General features: G+C 54.5%; 6 protein-coding genes across 6 annotated transcripts; 2 read left to right on the top strand and 4 right to left on the bottom strand.

Annotated features, from left to right (window-relative positions):
• Positions 1-557: 557 nt before the first annotated feature.
• On the bottom strand, positions 558-4,398 carry PG997_011917 (uncharacterized protein; the record flags this gene model as incomplete). Its single annotated transcript, XM_066816232.1, has 7 exons — positions 558-1,468; positions 1,519-1,578; positions 1,630-1,956; positions 2,054-3,323; positions 3,365-3,383; positions 3,465-3,820; positions 4,162-4,398. The coding sequence occupies 7 exons, from the start codon at positions 4,396-4,398 to the stop codon at positions 558-560; spliced, it is 3,180 nt and encodes a 1,059-aa protein (XP_066661924.1).
• A 761-nt stretch (positions 4,399-5,159) lies between these two features.
• On the top strand, positions 5,160-7,138 carry PG997_011916 (uncharacterized protein; the record flags this gene model as incomplete). Its single annotated transcript, XM_066816231.1, has 4 exons — positions 5,160-5,290; positions 5,343-5,872; positions 5,955-6,266; positions 6,321-7,138. The coding sequence occupies 4 exons, from the start codon at positions 5,160-5,162 to the stop codon at positions 7,136-7,138; spliced, it is 1,791 nt and encodes a 596-aa protein (XP_066661923.1).
• A 982-nt stretch (positions 7,139-8,120) lies between these two features.
• Positions 8,121-9,285, bottom strand: PG997_011915 (GPI anchored dioxygenase; the record flags this gene model as incomplete). The annotated part of the gene is made up of 2 exons (XM_066816230.1): positions 8,121-8,968; positions 9,030-9,285. 2 exons carry the CDS (start codon positions 9,283-9,285, stop codon positions 8,121-8,123), a joined length of 1,104 nt encoding a protein of 367 aa, XP_066661922.1.
• Positions 9,286-10,771: 1,486 nt separating this feature from the next.
• Positions 10,772-12,585, bottom strand: PG997_011914 (Satratoxin biosynthesis SC1 cluster protein 4; the record flags this gene model as incomplete). Its single annotated transcript, XM_066816229.1, has 4 exons — positions 10,772-11,432; positions 11,511-11,688; positions 11,797-12,291; positions 12,399-12,585. The coding sequence occupies 4 exons, from the start codon at positions 12,583-12,585 to the stop codon at positions 10,772-10,774; spliced, it is 1,521 nt and encodes a 506-aa protein (XP_066661921.1).
• A 1,908-nt stretch (positions 12,586-14,493) lies between these two features.
• On the top strand, positions 14,494-15,531 carry PG997_011913 (NAD(P)-binding protein; the record flags this gene model as incomplete). The annotated part of the gene is made up of 4 exons (XM_066816228.1): positions 14,494-14,741; positions 14,799-14,854; positions 14,929-15,208; positions 15,306-15,531. 4 exons carry the CDS (start codon positions 14,494-14,496, stop codon positions 15,529-15,531), a joined length of 810 nt encoding a protein of 269 aa, XP_066661920.1.
• An 846-nt stretch (positions 15,532-16,377) lies between these two features.
• On the bottom strand, positions 16,378-17,900 carry PG997_011912 (uncharacterized protein; the record flags this gene model as incomplete). Its single annotated transcript, XM_066816227.1, has 2 exons — positions 16,378-17,558; positions 17,636-17,900. Coding segments are annotated over 2 exons (1,446 nt in total), but the record flags the coding sequence as incomplete, so codon positions are not given.
• Positions 17,901-20,418: the final 2,518 nt, after the last annotated feature.

Below are 20,418 nucleotides of genomic sequence, written 5' to 3'. Positions count from 1 at the left end.
TCGGCAGAATGCTTAGATACTCTTCCCTCTTTTTTCTCCTCGTCGTTCCAAATAGCGGAATCGACTGAATCAATAGAATTGCGGTGACACCCAAACAAAACTCAAGAAGCGCCCTTTGCGACCGTGACGACGTGACAGAGTTGGAAGGTACGAGGATGGTTGCTAAGGTTGTTGGTGTCATCGAAAAAGAAAGGAAGGAGTCATGGAGGAGGGTGTTGGGCCGCTTCCCCAGGCTAACTTTCAAGGTTTTCAGGCAACTGCAGGCACCCCCTCACTGAAATGCAGCACTGCTTGCCTTGCACCACTTGCTATTGGATCACTTGATCAAACAGCGTCCACTCAACCAAGTCTGTTCTTTCGAAGCTGTTGGAATATCCTGTATTGATCTGATGTATTCAACTTGTTCTCTTCAATGAGCGACTTGTACTAACCACACTAATATAGCAAGGAGAGGTCATGCATCATTTAGTTCGGGACTGATCTTGTTTCAGCACAGTCATCGCCCGCCTTGCTGGAAGCGATGGCCCCATCCTGAACGTCGAACTCCCCATAGCCCTCTACTCTTCGTCGAACCGATCCGCTTCGTCATCCGACGGCACCTTCCTGCTTCGTCGCATCCTCCGCGATCTCACATCGCTATTGTGTCGGTTCTCCTCCATCTCAGAGTCTCCTTTCTCTTCTTCGTCGCGGTTAGCGGGCTTATTTACTGCCGCCTTACCCTTGTAAGAAGACCTCGATGGCTGGGACGAGCTCTGGTGACCTCGACGCCTTCCCGACGCTGGGGCATGGTCATCATCATAGGTGGGGCGGTTGTACCTCTTTCTCGGTGGCGTCCGCTGCTGCATGAAGAAGTCATCGCGCTGCTGGTTATTGAGGGCATTCCAGGCATCGTCCCCACGCACCGCGTTGATGTAGTGCTCAAAGTCGTCCGCGATATCGGCGATCTTGAGGAAGTTGCGCTTCGTCAGGTGGATCGTCATCAGACTCCTGTTTCCCGAAGCCAAGACCTCGTCGGGGCTCATCTCTTCCCGACGAATCCGCTCCAGCCGGTCGAATTGGCCCATGGCGATGGCCGTCGAGAAGGCGTTCCGGATTTGCCGCGCGTTCCACGTGCTCTCGTCTTTCTCGTGCCTCTCAAAATGCTCCATGGCGAAGTCGAGCAGCTCCTCCTCTTCAAAGGTGATTTTCACCTCTACGTTCCGGTTGTCGCGCTTGATACGTCGCAGAAGGTTTTGCCAGATACGCTCAGTCGCATCATAGTCTATGGTGTCGTATCGAAGCGCTACGTGGATGCGCGACTTGAAGGCTTCGTCAATGAGGCCCACAATGTTTGTTGTCAGAAATAGGATACCAGAGTAGTACTCCAGGCGGCGCAGGAAGACCGATACCAGCGCGTTTCGGTGTACATCGTCCCAGCCGCGACGCGCAAGGAAAACATCAGCCTCATCAAGCAAGAGCACACAACCCCCTTGAATGCTCGAATTAGCGTTGCATTGGATGCTCAAGTGAGGGACTCACATTTCTCCGCTAGGCGGGTGTGTTTCAGCAGGTTGGTCTCAACGTTGTCCGGGCTCAGACCTGTTGATTGTCAGCATATTGTTGATGTGGCGTGTCTCTCGGGACGAGTACCGATATCTCCACACGTGATGGCATACAGAGGCTTCCCTGTGTATGCGGCGATCGCCTCCGCTGTCGATGTCTTACCAGTACCCGGAGGCCCATGAAGCAATATGACCAGGCCTCGCCCCTTACCTTGAATGAGATCAATCTGGGCTGTCGGTACCCCTTCGCCTATTTGCGATTTGATGCTCTTCTGTTCGGCCGGGGACATGTGGTTGTTGACAAGCGATTCCAGGAGACGCCTGTAGTTCTCGTTGATCACGAGATCTTTCCAGCCACGCGTTCGAGCTTCTTCACCCTTGTCGATTCGCTCGACAAGTGTGATATCAACCCATACTACATTTACAAGGTCAGTACGGCAGCTTAAGAATACGCGTTTGGAGGACGAAGCTTACTCCATTCGCGTGAGCGAAACTCATAAACGGGCACAGACCGGGATAAAAGAGACAAACAAGCTGTTTTCCCTGAATCTCATCGGGTGTTCTCGGGTTGATCAGGTAGAAGCACTGTGCCATGAACTCGTCCGACTTTGCTTCGTCGACATCATGGTCGCCTCTGTGGTAGTCGAGGCTCAAGTTGAGGCTAGTCAAAGCCTCTATTACCTCCCTAGGGCTCGGCCGAACTCTTCGAAGCTTACCGAACACCCGCATCGGCGGGGGAAGCGTCTGGTGGTATGCCTTCATGTCAATATACACATCGCTTTCTATTTCTTTTCCTCCTTCTGAAGCTCCCGTTATTGACTCGAACGTCAAGGCAGGTGCGTATTCTGGGAACCGAGGAGGTCCGAATTGGGGCCCAGCCGGCGACTGCTGGCCGCTTGCAGCCACAGTAAGGCCTTCGTACTTCATATGACCATGGTACTCGAGCACCTTCTTGCCGCGGTTTTCTAGGTCACCGCAAATATCCTCATGGTTTTTGCGGAATCGAACAGGGTAGAAATCCAGGTCTGTGATGGCCTTCTCGCCAACGTAGTGGCGAACCCGATGGGTTAGACGAAAGGGCCCGAGGTGTATTCCGTCCCACCGCATGCGAAAACAGTCAATTACCACGTCTGTCCATGTGCCAACACCAGCATCCGGCGCGTCGTCAGCGTCATCAGCTATTGGACCTGGTGGACGATTTGCGGACTCGTACCGCCCCAGTCGCACCCGACCCCCTGTTACCGCGTATATTTGATGCAAATGGTCAACGTCGGCGCTTCGGTTGATGATGAGGTCCCCAGGGGCATATAGATGGTACACTTCTTCAAACGAGATGGTTTCCAGGGTCGCGTCCTCGATTTTCATCATGAGTCCTATGAGATGCCCAAGGCCTGTTTTGATGAAGTCCACAAGAACCTGTAGATGACTGATCCGAATCGAGAGCTTGTGATCCGCGTCATTAAGTATATCGTCGTCGCTTAGCTCACTGGACGAGCTAGAATGGGCAACGGAATGGTCTGACCCCTCATGGACCAGATCAGGCTTATCGGCGTTCCACTTCTCGTCGTTTTCCGCATCATCATTCCTGGGCCCCTGGGTCGTTTCTGTTTTGTTCTGTTGCTGGCTAACCGAAGCATACTGAGACTGCTCACTTGTTGGTGACAAGGGTGCGGTCGCCCCAGTATCCTGTTGATCCCCCGCCTCCATTGACTTTAACTCCTCTTGCATACGCTGGAGGGCGCTTTGTATGCCCGGCCAGTTGTGAATCAACAACTGCTCGCGCTATCAGTCAATTGTATCTGTGGCTGTGCCGTGTAGCTTACTTTGTATGGCGGAATCTGCCTGCAGAAGGATGTCAGAAAATGTAGGGTGTGTAACTAGAGTCCGAAAATGTGACTTGCACACAACTGAACATGTACTTACACGTAGGGTTGATTTGGCAGCTGCAAGCCGCAAATGCTCTCCAGGTCCTTGATGAGCAATGGTGAATTGATTTTGACTCTCTGGGGTTTCTCTAGACCACTTGAATTCTTATGAATCTCTTTGAAGTCTTCTCGCGATGTGATACTGTCGGGATCAGCTACCACGGAGGGAATATTCCGGTAAAAGACTTGGATAACAGGCAGTGGATCGGAACTGATACCGGGTAAACGGCCTCCTGCTGGGGGTAATCCACGCGTGCGCCATTCTTCCATCAGAATCCTTTCTACTTCACATGGCCGCCCTCGCTCCAGTCTAGAGAAGTCAAGTAAGCAAGGCGCTTCCTCAATACTCAAGGTCTAGAGGACTATAAGGTATACTTTGAATCTATAAGATAGGAGAGGCACGGACAACCGGAATTCACTTACTCAGTGACACTTCGGGGCCTAGGGGGAGGGAGCGGAGGACCCGGAGGTCGCATGAAAGTCGGAGGTGGAGGTGGATTAGACGGATAATGAGCTGGATGACTTAGTCCTCTCCGCCCCATGAACTGGTCGAAGGCAAGATTGACGTTTGCTATCCCTTCTTCAAGTGTGTGAGACTTTGTGGCCGCCACGGCCCGTAGTTTACGGGCCGCATAGTCGAGAGCGTCTTTCGCCAAGAACTCTTGTTCACTCCGGTACCTACTGCCTTCTCTCACCACTCCATGCGATTCGGGGTTTGGCGACACAGTTCCTACAGATGATGATCCTAGACTAGCTCTGGGATTGGTCTCGACGTCGGAGGGCTCACTGGGAGAAGGCAAATCTTCTTCAGGGACTGCTTCGGCCGCGGGTGTCTCATCGTGGGAGTCGGTTGTGTCTTGAGTACTGGTCTCATTGCTGGGTCCCTGGACGGGCTGCTCAGTATCCTCGGGTGCTTTCACCGCTTTAGACATGGTGGAAACGATAGTTGACCAATTATCGTTGCATAATGTTGGCGTCTCCAAAGGTATTTGAGAAGACAGAAGATGAGATTGCTCTTGGTAACGAAATGCTGGGCGACCTGGGAGAGTGAGAACGAGGCTGGGACGGGCTGGCCTTTTGGAGGGTCGGATCTGGCCTCCACAGCCTGCATTGGTGGCGTCCAACCAAGGCACCACCTCGCTGTTGCTGCAGCATCAGCACCCCAACGGTAAGTCTCTGATTGGTATAGCAATCCTCATGACGGTGGGCTTGCAGCAGAAGTGCACTATCACCCCGTTCTGATTGGGTACCCAAGAAAATTCAAAGCTCATGCTGCATTCAGGTTACAGGGGCAATTCAGGATTTACTGCCTGGACACAGAGTCCTAGAAACACAGCCTGCTTCCAGGCCTCATTTCACCCGTTGATCTTTTGACACTGGAATTTCGTTCCCGGTCTTCAGACGACATACGCAGCAACCATAACTTTGATCGCTTGGTGACCTATACCGAGAAAGGAGAGCGCCGCATTGACTGCTTAGCTTCGGTAATTCCAATCCTAGCGCCCACATTCCTCGACGTCCTATCTCCAATCTGGATTTCGATGCATGTCAAGCCTTCCTGATTGAGCTCTTGCAACACTACAAGAGAGAGCCTTATCGATTCGCCCGATGCAACCTACAACTTCATAACTACACCTTTTAGCGAGGACCGGGGCCTGGTGCTATTGCCTCACATACACGGACCATCGCCCCAATGGCAACTCTTGCCAATCCCAATGTCGTGATGACAGTCGGTCACGATGAGGTAGTGGAGTTTATGGAGACGCTGGAGGGCGATACCCATGAAACGCTGATATTCAGAGGCCAGGAGCGGTGCACCGAGCGGTGAGTCGACCTGTAGAGCCCAATCGATCACCAATATTCTGACAAAGACCAGAGACTATGAAGGCATATATGCCGACTACAGAAAAGTCCAGAAAACGTTTTTCCAAACAGCCAATGCATGCTTGGCGAAGCTCAAACTACCTCCTATGGAAGTCTCTGACTGCAATGGATGGGAAGGTATACAGAGATCCATGGAAACCGCCTGCGCTGCGCTCGAGAAGGTGTCTTCCCACGACAAAGACTTGAAAGGGGTTGCTGGCAAGACCAAGAAGGCGTTCCGTTCCCTGTGCAGTAAGGCTGGTGCGGGCAAAATGTTCTCCCAGCTAATACCCAACGATACGTTCGGCTCGATTATCGGTGGTGGCCTTAACGTCATTTTGACTTGCATGGAACAGGCGGGTGTGCACCGCGCCAACGTGTACAAAGCCCTGGAGAAGTTGCCGCGTATCATTGAGGATAGTTTGGACTGGACGAGACTTGCAAGTCAGAATGCTACAGTACATAAGCGCATGGCTAAGCTGTATACCGAAGTTTGCCTGACACTCGATCATATCCTCCACTGGTTTGTACTCAACTCGGTGGGTAAGTATCGTCTTGAAACGTCCTTGATATCGAAGCCCTTGGCCTCGTGGCATCATGGCTGACAACGTCCCTTGCGATTTAGTCACTGGTGCTAAGCGCCTCCTTAACCCGTCTGCACTGAACACCGCTCTCCAAGATCGTGTGGCCGAAGTCACCTTGGCTGCGAAGGATCTGAAATCGAAGGCCACCCAAGTTATGTGGGGTCAAGTCAATGATATGCGTGACACGCAGGAGCTGGTGCATATGCAGACCGCCAGGACGAACTGCCAATTAGACGAACTGGTGGCGGATATCGAAAACATCAAACAACTGGCAGCCCGATATGCATCCTACGACGCCATGTACAAGATGGTCCAGGGAAACCTCGAGTCGCTTCTACAGGATGACTTGAAGCGCAAGTGACCTTGAAACCCGCTTTTGGATTCCCTGACGCTAACACGAGAGACAGGCCTTTTGCTTGAGAACACCCGGGAGCCGTTGTCATCGAGCCGGTCGATCACCGCCAAGGACATCCTCGAGGAACTCCAGTACGACCCAGCACTGATACCACAAGACATCGAAGCATTGCTGCGCCTGTCTCTACCGTCAAATGTTTCCGTACCGCTTGGCAGGAACCGTGTCCATGCCATCCAGAGGAGCCCTCGCCTGCGTGTCTGGCTGTCGGATGACGCGCCGTATCTTTACCTCCTGAACGGCGGTGCTCAAGCGGCAGCGGATGCTTCGACCTCGTTCGTCATGGCGAAGATTGCGAGTACCCTACTGGAGCAGCAGAGACAACGACTTAGAAGACCTTCCTCTGCGATGGAAGTGATTGTGCTTGCATACTTCTGCGACCAACACCGGAACTACTACCGGGACGCCGCCGCGAGCCCTAGCGAACTCGCGATGAGTCTGCTCCTGCAGCTGATTGACAGGTATTCCGGCTTTTCGAGCACCACTTTACAGAACTGCCTCGATCAGACGGACCCGGAGAACATTCACAGCATATGCGACTCTCTGCGTTTTCTTCTGGAAGAGCTGGCCTCTGACGCCGTGGTGTACCTCGTGGTCGATGGTATTGCACACTTTACGGCCCCACAAGAACGAATGGAGGGTATGCAAGAGGTCGTGGAGCTCTTGGTGGAAGTATTTCGTGGTGAGGTGTCTGCGACGTTGAAGTTCATCTTCAGCAGTCCCACGAGATCTGCCTTTCTGGAAAGTCTGTTTGAGGAGGATGAGATCCTGAACATTCCCAGGGACCCGCCGCCTGCGAACGGCCCCTTGTGAATTTGGCTCAATTGGGAGGATAGGCGGAAGGGAACAATTTGAACATTGGTGTTGTGAATGCAATCTCATCACTGAAGAAGGCCTTGCGGTTCAATGCCCTGGCTATGACTGTACCTAAAAGGACAAGACCGTCCCTGCTTTTCGACGTCGGTTTGAGCTCCTTTAAATTTAGGTCGGCTCGACTCGCTGAAGCCCCAACATCAGCGTGCAGTTGCCACAAAGCCCGCTTGAGCGACAAACTGTCGTGTGAAAGAAGGCATGCGATATTCCCAAAGGTGGATGCCGAGTTTATACCATTCCTGCGAATAGGTAATATCTCTGATGAAGAAACTCTGCCACTGAGTCTCATAAGAGAAAGGGCCGATCATTCACAAGTGTCGCTGTTGGGAAAGAGAAAATGGGGTCGAAAAGATCAGCGTCGGACCCGCCCAAGCTGCGGTCTGGGTAGTTGGCGCTAGCCAGCGACGCACGGCTAATATCTACGCTAATAACCCGCTGGCCTATCACCAAGTCATCTGATGATTGGGTTTCGGTCTTGTGGTTTAGTGGTATAATTCTCGCTTAGGGTTCACCCTGATGCTTCATGCGAGAGGTCCCGGGTTCGATCCCCGGCAAGACCCCATCATAATTCTTCTTTTGCATTTTCCGGCAACATTCTTTTTGGTAGACTTATCTGCTTGCTTGCCTGGATTGAACCGGTGCACTATTGAAAACTTGGTGCAGTTATCCGTTGTCGCTTTTTTTGTCAGCGTTGCTGAGCTCCACATTTAATGCAGCACCGAGACTCTGAAATCTGCACGACTTGAGCGCTTACGTCACCCCATGCTTCACCCCGAGATCACTCGACATGAATAGGACGATGTACTTTAGAATCAATGTATCTACTCGACATGTGTATATGTAGGTTACGCTTCCAAGCCCATATCCGCCATTATCCGAGAGCCGCCTCTACATCCAGCGACGCAAAACTTCATGGCTCTCTTCAACCGTGCGTTGGGGGTGGGGTGCCCACAATGAACATGTTGAACTTGGGGTTGTTGTAGCCGCCGCCCTCCTTCCAGACGGACGCGTAGGTGGCGTAGTAGTCCCAATTGGCCTTGGTGTTGATCCCGAGCTCGGCCCAGACGAAGAGGCCCTTGTCCAACCCCTCGCCGAGCGCGACGTAGTTGGCGAAGGGATCGTACTTGGGACTGGCCGAGTACCCCGTGAACATGTCGCGCAGGTTGGTGGTCGTCGGGATCTTGTTGGTGTTGTAGGGCGCCGTGGCCTCGACCGCGTCCCGCAGCGCCTGGTCGAAGAAGAGCTGCGACAGGTGCGCGACGTGCCCGCCCGTATACGTCCCGTTGTCGAGCACGGTCGAGTTGACGTGTGCGATGATGTGCTGGTGCGTGCTTCGCCCCTCGTAGTGGCCGGGAAACAGCGTGTCGAAGTTGACGACGCCGTCGCCGTCGGTCGGCTGCACGCCGCGCAGGAACGTCGTGCCCAGCCCGCCCTGGGTCGCGGCGCTGACGCCGCTGTACTTGCCCGTGCCGTTGCAGGACCAGATGTCGATCAGCAGGTCCGCCGGCGCGCACGTGTTGACGTCGATGAACTGCAGCTCGAGGTGCATGGGCACGCCCTGCAGGTCCTCGGCCACGTCCTGCCGGAGGTGCTCCTGGTAGACGAAGTAAGGGCCGTTGGCGTTGTCAGGCGCCAGGGTGCAGGACGTGTTGGCGCCGAAGATCTCTTCGATCGGCGTGTTCTTGTCGTAGCTCAGCTTGCCGGTGAAGTCGTGCGACTGCCCGGCCCACTTGCGGAACGAGGCGGCGTCGCGGCGGTGGAGGAAGGTGGCTGTAGATGTGTCAGTTTGAGAGACCAGGGACCAGTTCCACAAAGGCCGAAGACATCTTACCGTCGCTAAGGTCGCGTTCTTGGCGGAGACGGTCAAAGGTGGCCGCCCGTCGAGCGATGGCCCTCTCCTTCCTTGCCTTGACTTCCGGCCTGTTCTGGCACGCCTCGAGAGCGCGGGAGTTCACATCGGCGACGGCGTGACCGTTGGCCAGCTCTTCCATGTGCGCGCGCTTGTCGAACTTCTCGCCTGGGTGCGAGGCCACTATCGAGGACAGGGACAGGCCCACGGCCAACGTGGTAAGCAACTTGAACGGCATGGTGAGCACGAGGTCGCAGAATCGTCCAGATAGATAGGTAATAAAGGCGAAGATAGCTCGACGAGAACAGAGGGCGGAGGACTGTTCTTATTCAAGTATGTGACGCACCCTCGCCTTCGACCATGTCCGAACCTCCGAGGCGAAGGGACCCAAGACAGGACCAAGTTGCCATCATCACTCCGAAGAGAACTCGTCACCTTCCACATTCCATCTCGGGACTCTCGAGATATGGCCGCCAAGCCTTGGGGATCGGCAGACGCACACCCTGCCCCTCAGTGGGAGCGGCAGACAGGGAATCGGGGCCCTGGGCTTTTGTTTATCTGGGCATGCAGGCGCCCACCCGAGGAATCTTGGCGCTGCGCATCTGTATGCATGTCTATAAACATGTGCGTCTTTATCCGGATGAGGCCATCGTCGTGCCAAGCATCAATGATCAGGTTTGTCCACAACGAGACATCCCCCGGAGGCAGGAGGGACTGCTGCAAAAGATTGCCCACTGTGGCTAAAACCGAGCTCCACGAATGGGGAACCCCAACCAATATGTCGGTTCCCCGGATTTTAATATATATCTCGACGCTACGTCGATGCCCAGGATGCCGTACCCAATGAACGGGTGGCCGAAAACCACGTCATGTGTGAAGCGTGCACCAAATCTGGTTCACGTGCAAATGCACAACCAATTGCATCAGAAACGAAATCAGAAGGGCGCACGGCATACGGCAGGATGCCGAGTCAGTAAGTTCCACGGCAGGGTGGGTAGATGTAAATGGCCTTGTGCAAGGAAAGAGTCGCAAGCGGCACGAGAATATGTACCGAGATAGAAGAAAAAGGAAAGATCAAAATGAAAATCCTTCCGAGACACCATGTATGCATGCTTTTCTATAGTTATCCATGGATCCTTGATGCATGTAACCGCTTGCCACTCGTGGCATATGATTGGTCCTTTCTGCCGTTGGATAACAATCCCGATCCATGAGGGATTGGTGCCAAGGCACTATATATGTGCGTCCCTTTCACCGTTGTTGTGCGTGTAACTGTGACGCGTTCGGCAGTCCATTATAGGCAGTTCCTACAGAACAGTCAAATCCTCAAATCCAAGAAACCGGAAATACTGTACAGCAGGTGCCTGTTTGTGGCAGTGAGACAATCAACAACTCCTGCCTCCTGGGTCGATTGGGGGGATTCACGCTATAGCACCCGTTCATAGATCATTTGGTCACATGGATGCCGGCCCCTGCGATTGCTTCGGGAAGGATGAGACTTTGCATGTCCCCTCGACGCCGAAGTTCTTCCAGACTCCACCGACTGGGCGTGGGACAACGATATCCCTGGCAGCCCTTGATGATGGCTGTTCGGATGTGCACATTCGCCACCTAGTTAGACAGGTATTAGCACGACGGTGCTTATTACTCTGTTTGTTCAAGTGTATACTAGTTCGCTTTTGTCTATATTCCAGTGGACTTCGATTTCCCCTACGGACCACCATCTATACCTGGTCCAGCGGTTTCGTAGAGTCGTACGCAATGTCCACCTCCCGCGTGACGTTGATGCCGACCGAGTTCCTCCTGAACAGGTCGTTACCCTTCCACTTGTCGTCGCCGGGCTCCAACCCGTTGTCGTCGTCGTGCGTGCCGGTCGAGGTGATCTGGAAATTCTGGCTCGAATGGTCGCGGCCGTGGTTCGCCACGCGCGACCAGAGCTTGTCCTGGTCGTCCGTCGTGTTGGTCTTTCTTCTTCCTCCCCCGCCACTTTTCTGGTTGTTGTTGTTGTTGTTGTTGATCGACAAGTCGTCCTCGGACTCGAGCTCGATGGCCCCGTCGGTCCGGCTCCGGCTCCGGCTCCGGCTCGGCTTGGGCTTGGACGCGATGGAACCGATCGTCTTGAGGCCGCCGCTGTTGTTGGACTTGCCACCGGAGCCATCTTGGTGCTCGCGGTAGCCCGCGCGCGACGCGGAGGTCCGGATCCCGAGGCGCGGGAAGATGACGAGGGTGAAGACCGGCTTCAGGGTCGGGCCCGAGGCGCAGATGACGCAGCTGGCGAGCTCGGCGTACATCCAGAGCAGCTCCTTGGACAACTCCCAGTTGTAGTCGTCGCTGGCGAAGAGCTTGATGGTGAGGACGCTGTTGTACGTGGCGGCGAAGATGGTGCTGTTTGAGAGGGAGGAAGCGATAGTCAGCACAGTGCATTAAGCACATGTCAAGGGAGCTTCGTAAGGGGAGACCTACAAACCGCCTGTCGCGAAAAGGAGACACAGGGATATCTTGCGCCGCATCGGCATCTGCAGAGGCGCGATGACGGGGATCGGGAGGAGGAGAATGATGAAGTCGATGGCCACGTTAACCACAACGGCGGCGAGGTAAAACTTTCCCTTGTCGATGCATTGCGCTTCCCCCGCTGCCTGCTCTGTCGTACTCACAATGCTTGTCAGTAATGAGACGTAAGGTCAAGCGCACTGCATCGGTGTGCCCAGAATAGGGGCTAGGGGTTGAGATAAGTGAAGTGAACACATACTCGCCACATTCCACGCGTCGGAGACCGGTGTACAGCCGAATATGTTAAGCAGGATGTACAGAGCCGAGTAGATACTGAGGATGCCGATCATGCACCCAACAGCCACATGGAATCTTCTGTCTGGGGATATCCTGAAGTAGAACATGAGGATCGAGATCTTGGCTACTTCGGACGACAAGATGTAGGATGCTGCCAGGCCAAGCGTGAACTGATTTCTCTTGTGTGTAAGTTGCCATACCGAGGGACCAGGGTTGGTGACTAGTTGCTCACCTTTAATAGCGTAGTGTATTCCTCCATCGTCGTTTGCCACATGTGTCGACCTGCTCCGCCATACCTGGCCACTGATGACCATGAAGTCAGCATCGCGGCCGTATCGAACATCCAAGGCGTAACGGGTTACGCCGAAGAGCATTAAGATCCTTACAGAGACAGACTTACTGCAAAGAGACAGTGCATAGAAAGCCCAGCACGCGATAGTCGACATGCAGACCAGGTCTACAGTGGGATTATGGGTTTCTCGTCAGCAAAATACCCTTCTTCGCCACTCCAGACGAAAACACAGCGACAATGAGTTCAGGAAAGGGGGCGCCGAGTTCACGTACAGTCGTCGAGTACGAGTTTTTGTCGTATCAGTCGCGTCCGCGCATACACTCGAAGCGTACAGGCGATCGTGGCGAGCGTCATGGTGAGTGCGCCAATGCCTTGCATCAATCCCTCGCGGCTCCAGGCGGCCCATCGATCTTCGCCGCCGGGTGGCTCGCCCATATAGATCACTGGCGTGTCGGCCATGGCGGATGCCAACCACCCTTTTGGGTTAAATCGTTCACGCGTCCACCCTTCAATCCAAAACCGAGATGGGTAATAAGGAATTGCGCAGGCAAGACAGCAATAATGGCAGTTGAGATATCGAGAAAGTGAAAGAAAAACGTGGAGAAGGAGTGGATTACGTTAATAGAGGAGGGAAGGCAAATGTTTATTTCAAGCTACGGTACTTTTACCCTGCGATCCAAAGCGTACACAGATAAAATGACAGGACAGAAGAGGCGAGTCGGAAAGGTCCCCGAGCCCATCAATGCGGCAACGATGATCAAAGGCTTCTCCCGCTAATGATTGGACTGGACGAAGAAAAACCTTGACCCCTGGCGAGCCAGACTTCGAAAGGGGGCCCGTTGCCGTGCATTTGAAACGAAATCTACGGGCCATAACCAAACGGCCGGGATCGTGGCAGAGAGACAGAGACAGAGGATTGCTCGTGGTGGAAATCGTTCGCTTATCACCTCATTGGATCTGGACGGCGTTCTGCGGCGGCAGAGTAGCATTGAGCATGGCATAATGTTAGTCATGTAACCTGCCAACTTGCACAACTAATGCTAGGTCTGGCAATATTGGCTCACAAGCCGGCAGTCGCAACGGGCCGTTATGACTAAAATCCAACGGGGCCTGCCCCCTTTTCTTCCACGCAGAGTTGCCTAGACTCATGTGAGTCTTACATGCATTGCACATAGCATTGCCTCCCGCTGCCTCGCATATGGAAAACCAAACACTTGACTAAACTTCGCTTATGTACTACATGCTCTCGCCTGCCGGCTGCAACCGAAATCAGGGTGGACAGGATCGCCGAGCAGGTTCCTCATGCGTTTCCATGCGCGGCAAAATCCCTAGAGGAGGATCACGAACCTAGGCTATGAACTACGGGGACGGTTCGGATGGGCATATGGATGGTCGCTAGCCAGGTTCGGAACTCTTGCCAACATCAAGGGCCATGCGAGGGACCGAAACGAGCCAAAGACCCGCCCGGGGGCCCATCAACAGGGACCCATAGCACGCCCCATATCGGAATCCTAACAGGTTCAAGGCTGGACCATCATGTTTCCATCTCCTGAGAGGATATTCTGCTACTCATCTCATGAAGAATACTCATCGTTTAGGGTGAAGACAGGTATGCGGGACGAAGGGCAAAGAAAGAGCCAAGCCCTTGCAATTGCAAAGTGCACTTGCGTGTTAGGGATGGGAAGGGCGTCAGGGTTGCGAGCCGGAGTTGCGAGTCCACCCCCAGCCGGCAAGAGTATCGGAGCATGGTTTAATTATGAGTCCAGGTTTACCGGAAAATTTCGCTGCAGATAGATTGGATCCGTAAAAGGATGCATCGGCTGCGACGTGGTATGATGAGGTCGGCCTTTTAAATGGCCGCCACCTGGCAAACGGAAAGGAATTGAAACCTAGTAGTGTGCGGCACAGCATCTTCGAATTTGGTAATAGCGTAGGGCGGCCGGGGGCCAGTATGCATTGGCGGAAAGGGGGGGAACGACCCCGGATCATAACTGGGCCCGTCATCGTAAGGTCGGTTACAGTTATTACGGGTCCCGAGGGGAACGACGAGATCGGGGACAGCCATCCGATTGGTTTCGATTCCGTAGCGGACGGGGAAACTGAGCGACTGCTGCGTGGGTGGGAGGAGGCATCTTGGCCGGAGGGGAAGAGCATAAAGGAATCAGGGAAGGGTCGTTGCGACCGCGTCGCATTCTAATCAAACGCCCCTCCTACTCAATATTCCATCCAGTCTGCATATCACTTCTATTATATTGGCTCGCCAGTTATTGCGCGGCCTTAAGACATCCGCCCCTGGCAATATCGAACCTTTCCTTTTCTTCCTCCCTCGACCCCCCGTCCCCCGTATCAGCACACCAATCCGTCACCATGGCCCCGCCGACCCTGACCCCCTTCCAGGACCGGGTCATCGCCGTGACCGGCGGCAGCCGCGGCGCCGGCCTGGCGGTGGTGCGCTACCTGCTCGAGCGCGGCGCCAAGGTGTCGACGTGCGCCACGTCGGAGACGAACCTGGCCGCCGCCGTCGCCGGCATCGAGAAGGACATGGGGTTTGAGGCCAGGGACCGCGTCCTGACCACCGTCGTCGACATCGGCAAGAACGACTCCGTCAAGGCTTGGTAGGTGGGAGCCCGGCCGGTGTCTTGCTTCCCGTTCACTGACCCTCCCACTCCTAGGATCGACGCCACCGTAGCGAAATGGGGCAAACTGGACGGCGCCGCCAACGTGGCCGGTAAGGGCACACTTCCCCACACGCTAGCCTTACGGCCCTCACTAACTTCGAGTACTGCTTCGCTTCATCCACAGCCCGCATGCACTCCAAAGTCTTCCCCATAGAGGACTTCGCCGTCGCGGACCTCGAGGACATGCTCCAGACCAACGTCGTCGGCACCTTCAACTGCATGCAGCACGAGCTGCGCGCCATGCGGGACGGCGGCGCCCTCGTCAACGTCGGCAGCCAGGTCACCAAGTACGCCCAGCCCGGCATGTCGGCCTACATCGCGTCCAAGATGGCCGTCGTCGGCCTCACGCGCGCCGCCGCCTTCGAGGCCATCGCGCGCGGGATCCGCGTCAACATGGTCTGCCCGTAGGTCTTCTTCTCCTTCTCCTTTTCCGGACTCTCGACGAGTCATACATATCGGGACTCGGGGACTCGGGGACTAATGACGGACGATTGATAACAGCGGCGCGACGGACACCGACATGGTGCGCCAGCCCCTCCTCCTCCCGAGCGGCGAGTCCTTCACCTGCACCGAGGACGCCAACTTCCCCGCCTTGATGAAGCGCTTCGCCCGGCCCGACGAGATCGCGGCGCCCATCGCCTTCCTGCTGAGCGACGAGTCCAAGTACGTGACCAAGCAGGAGTGGTACGTCGACGGCGGCTTTTACGAGACCTCGTACGTCGGATGAGCTAGATACATAGGTACATAGATGATTCATATGTAGGTAGAGTTATCTTCCCAGGTTTTACTCCTCTCATGTACGCATGTAAACAAGTAGATACCCTACATGCGATACCGTTTCAACGGCAACCGTATCTCCAGGCTATGTAGGCAATGGCCAAAGGAACTGAATGCAATCGTTAGCATGGCGATCACCGGAAGAAACGACATGGAAACGGGGGTGGGGAAGGGGGAGCTCAAAATACCCCCGGTGCCTAACCCCAGCTAATATTATACCCGACCCTTCAGGTTCTGCGCCGGCAGCCATCACTACCGAGTCGAATGACCGACAATCTCCCAGTACCTTACTATCGAGGAGGAAAAGGGAAACTGGCACAATCTCGTTTCTTATTTCTTTATGCAGTTATACAACATGTATGTACATGGTTGAGCGTAACCGCTGACTTGGCCATGTTGGCAAAGTCTTGGAGATTACCACGCCTCGGCGGGGATGCTGTCATTGGAACGTGCCCCTATCGGCGGTGGCACGATCCTTATGTTGCTTAATGCAGGTCACCTGATCCCATAAAGTAGTTGTCGAGGCCGCTGCAAGAAGTCAAGCGATACACGTGCCCAGCCAGCCAGTCTTGGGGCGAACAAAGGTTTGGAGGCGTCTGGGAGTATCATACGCCCCGATATATGGCCCTGTACCGAGGACCTTGAGAGACCAGGCCAAGGTTCTGCACTGGACGCTTTCAATGCAAGGAACGGAATAAGGAGGCCCGTTCAATATTGTCCTCCCCGAATTCTATACAAGAAAGCAAACTCGCTAAATGTTATCAAAGTAATATATGCACCTCCTTCTGCCATTACATTACGCAAACGCCCCCACCGCCGCCATCAGCGTCGCCCCCGCAATGACGGCCGCGAACGCGTGCGTCCGCTTCCGGCCCTTGAGCGTCTTGTAGCTCTTCTCCGTCAAGAAGTCCTCGGCCAGCAGCTGGACGAGCCCGGCGAAGAGCAGCAGCCCGCTCGATATGGCGTTCATGAACCCGACCATCAGCAGGCCCGTCTGGCTCATCGGGTCGTACATCCGGTGCACCACGAGCCCTATGGCCTGCCCGAACGGCGTCGTGCCGCCGTACGCCAGCACCATCAGCCACGGCCGCAGCGAGTGCTTCGGGAAGTGGATGGCCGCGATGCGCGACCCCAGCGCCAGGCCCTCGAACGTCTGGTGGAACGCGATGGCCACCAGGAACACGACGAAGGGCGGGCCCGTCGCCACCGAGACGGCCATGCCGATGAAGACGCTGTGGAAGAGGATGCCGGCTTCCAGCAGCAGGCACTGGATCATCAGGCGCTTCTGCTCCTCCGCGTTGGGGATCGTGGGCATGCTCGTCTCCGACGTCTGGCGCTTGTGCGCAGGGCGGCGGCCACCGCCGGCAAGCGGCCGGGAATCCTCGCCGTTCACGGGGTCGAGCTCGTCGAGGTTCAGGTCGAGATCGTCCTCGTCCTCGTCCTCATCCTTGCGGTGGTGGTTCGCGGCCCCCGGCCGGGCACTGTTGGGCGGGACCGAAGTCGGGGTGGATTCGGGCAGCGGCGACGCGCCTGCCATGAGGCCCTCTCGGTCCCCGAGGTCGTTGAGCGAGAGTTGGGCGGGTCGGTGGTTCGAAGCTCGCTTCGCGGCTAGACTGCCATTCGGTGGCCCGTTGGCCGCCGCCCCGTTGGTAAGCTCCTGTAGTTCCTCCTCTTCCTCCGACTCCCAGCCGTGTCCGTGGGAATGCGAATGGCCGGCGCCTCGCGTGGTGAGGTACGACTCGATCGACACCACGATCAGCACCGACACCATGGCGATCAGGCCCGCCATAGGCCGATATCCTTTGCTGAATACATGCGGGAGACACGGGTCGGTCAGCGACAGGAAGGCGGTCGGTAGGAGGTGCACGAAGGCCGTGGCCAGGAGAACGCCGGTCCCGAAGTGCTGGCAGAGGAAAATGATTCGGTGCGACCGGCGGCTCGACGATGCGCGACGCGAGAACAGAGGAAATCCGCAAGCTGCCAATTCGTAGGCATATCAGCATCCAGCAAAGTATATCCAGGGGCGTGGTTTATAGTATATAGCTCTTGCATACCTAAAGTGGACAAGACCAATATCAGGACGAGGGCGAAGACGTGCAACGGCGTGTCGTAGGAGCCCTTCTCGCCCGAGCCGCAGACGGGCTTCTTGTCTTCGGATGAACCGGCATCTTGTCGTCTCGAGATCTCGGCCAGGAGCATGTCTGTCGGTATCGTCGACCACGATATATCTAAGCAAGTGTGAGCCTCGAGGTTAGCGTGGGGAAAGCTCCAGGTTCGGGGAAAGATAACACGTACCTCGACCGTGGAGGCCGGCGAGATCTATAGTGGTGTTCATGCCGATTGGGAAGAGAGTTTTTTTATTATACAGTATTTGGCATGATGGCTGCAGCAGCTGCTGGCATGGTTGGTCGATGGCTGGCCGAGTCGAGAGGAATTTCCCCCTTTGAACAAAGGGAGATGGGAAATGGTGTCCTGGACTTTGACGTCAAAGGCCAGTCCCGTCCATTGTGCTATTGTGGTTTGGGACACAAGTTACAACCCTGTAGCGCGGTGCACAGCCCGCTACCTGGGACTTGCTGGGGTCAGGTCGCTAGCTCTTCAGGGACCACCCGTTCCCAAAATCGGGGTACAGCGGGCAGCCTCGGCGTGTCGGTAAGCGGTTTGTTGGCGGGGGCTTGGGGGCTTGAGCAGGTACAGCTACGGTGCATTTGCATTAGCATTAAGCTGAATCATTAGCGTCCCGGGTCAGCTCTGCTCGACCATTGCGACCATGCCATTTCCTGACATACATGCACATAACCTACGAAGTATCATGTCAAAAATCTATTTCGACACCCAGACCAGTATGCCAGCAATAGGATCGTGAGATGCTCATCACACGGGTGGGCATGATCAGGTCCACCGTCGCCAGATAGATGGCCTCTTCGTGTGTGTGTTTATGGCCTATGCACGCATGTTTGCTTGTTGCTGAGATGCGGCATGCGGGCGGAGACGTGCAACGGTTTGACCCGCCAAGTTTCAACCTTTTGACAGGTGCCACGAAACCTACCAACTTGACGAAATCAGATGATCTACAACTGTTCAAACATCCGACAACACGATTACGATCCTGCTATGTCTTTTGCATCTTCGTGAGACTGCCAATTGGCTTTTGCATTCATCTGTCAAGGGGCAAAAGACAGCTGGATTACTTCTCGGCCATTGGCAGGCTTAAAATCACTAACAAGTCCAAGTCCACTTTAGCAAAAAGAGCAACACCATCTGCTAGCCACTGGCAAAGGCACAGCAAAAGGAATTCGCATCTATTATCATCCACGAAATATTGGAGCTCATGTAAGTATACGTTTTCAACACGGTATTGAATACTACGTAATAAAGGGCTAACCCAAGTATTGACTTACTCCCGACTACATAGATAGACAAGTTGAGATATCGTTGACCGTCCTGTCCCCCCTTTTCTCCTTCTCCTTTTGATCTCAATGTCACTATGAATATTCCAGTCCGTTGCCCACCAAGCTATCTGGAGACCATCAACTCGAGCTGTTGGCCCTCAACGGCTTTTGAGGCACAGGTCGCAGTGGCATAACTGCCTCCGGTTTGAGTTTGCAGTGCGCCTGGCTGCTATATTGAAAATCACCGCAGTCGTTAGGCGGTTGGAACGGTGGTCTACACTCGCAACAGGACAAAGTCGAGCAACGCGAATCAGGGACTGCCTGCACTCAACAGATCTCAGCCAATTAATTAATTGCCCATGGTGTATCAGAAAACTGGCGATAATTCCTTAAATGCAGCTGCCCAACCTCGAGCAGACGCAACTGATTCCAATCTGATCTGGAAAAGGGGGAATGCTTCCACTGCCAATTGAATGCTGAGAGCGTTGAACCGTTGAACCTTATGGCCACCGCCACACCCCCAAGCTTCTCGGGCCCTGACACGGTCATTTTTGTCTGGGGGCATGTCCAGTGTAAGAGCCGCATTCAGGCCATCCAAATCAGTCGTGATGCTCCTCGGCAAGTGACCCTGAAATCGACAGCAGTTCTAGATAGCCATGTTGCATTTCACGCCTGAATATAATACGGTTTCTATCTTCGATTGCTTGCCAACATCCTCGCCCGTTTATTTAAAGGATTGGTGCTCTTTTTAGTGGCATGGTTCGATGCATGATTATCCGTACTGCTACCTCAATTCACTTACACGCACTTTCACCTCCTTCTTCCGTAGTCCCCCTAAATTTGACACCCACCACATCCTCGCCATGCCTCCCCATCTCCGAAAACACGAGAGCGAGAAGGAAGCCTGTCGGGTCAGAATTTTCGACAGTCTACCAGATTTTCCCTACTGATTCGCCTGTACCAGAGTAAGAATGCCAGATTCTGCTTCGGAGAAACGTCGCTGCCTATCCACGACCCGTAAACTTCGGGTCGTACCAATCTTTATACCCTATACTCCCCCGTTTGCCCAAGCACATCTACCCGAACAAGGCCATGCTACCACTGAAGAACCAAAGTTACGACCCGAGGCAGTCGTTCAAGGGTGTCAAAGTCGGAGAAAGCTAGCAGCAAGGGGCCCGACCCGTAACCGCCCTGAACTATATCACCAGAGCCGTTCCAGTCACCTTTCTCCGCCTCTTTCGACCAGACTTTATATACCCGTCTCCCTTTCCCAATCCTTTGCAATTCTTCCCATCCTTTCCAATCATACATACAAACATTCAATTTTGGGACTCTTCGAGCTGTCAGCACTCTCACAACCAACTACTCACTCGCACACTCTTCTCTTCTCTTGAGATATACAATCTTCTTCTTCTTCTTCAAGACTACTCGGAGACTTAATTCTT

Source organism: Apiospora hydei (assembly GCF_038363865.1).
Source record: "Apiospora hydei strain CBS 114990 chromosome Unknown utg000009l_segment0_segment0, whole genome shotgun sequence".
NCBI lineage: Eukaryota > Fungi > Ascomycota > Sordariomycetes > Amphisphaeriales > Apiosporaceae > Apiospora > Apiospora hydei.
This window is presented reverse-complemented; position numbering and strand designations above follow the sequence as displayed.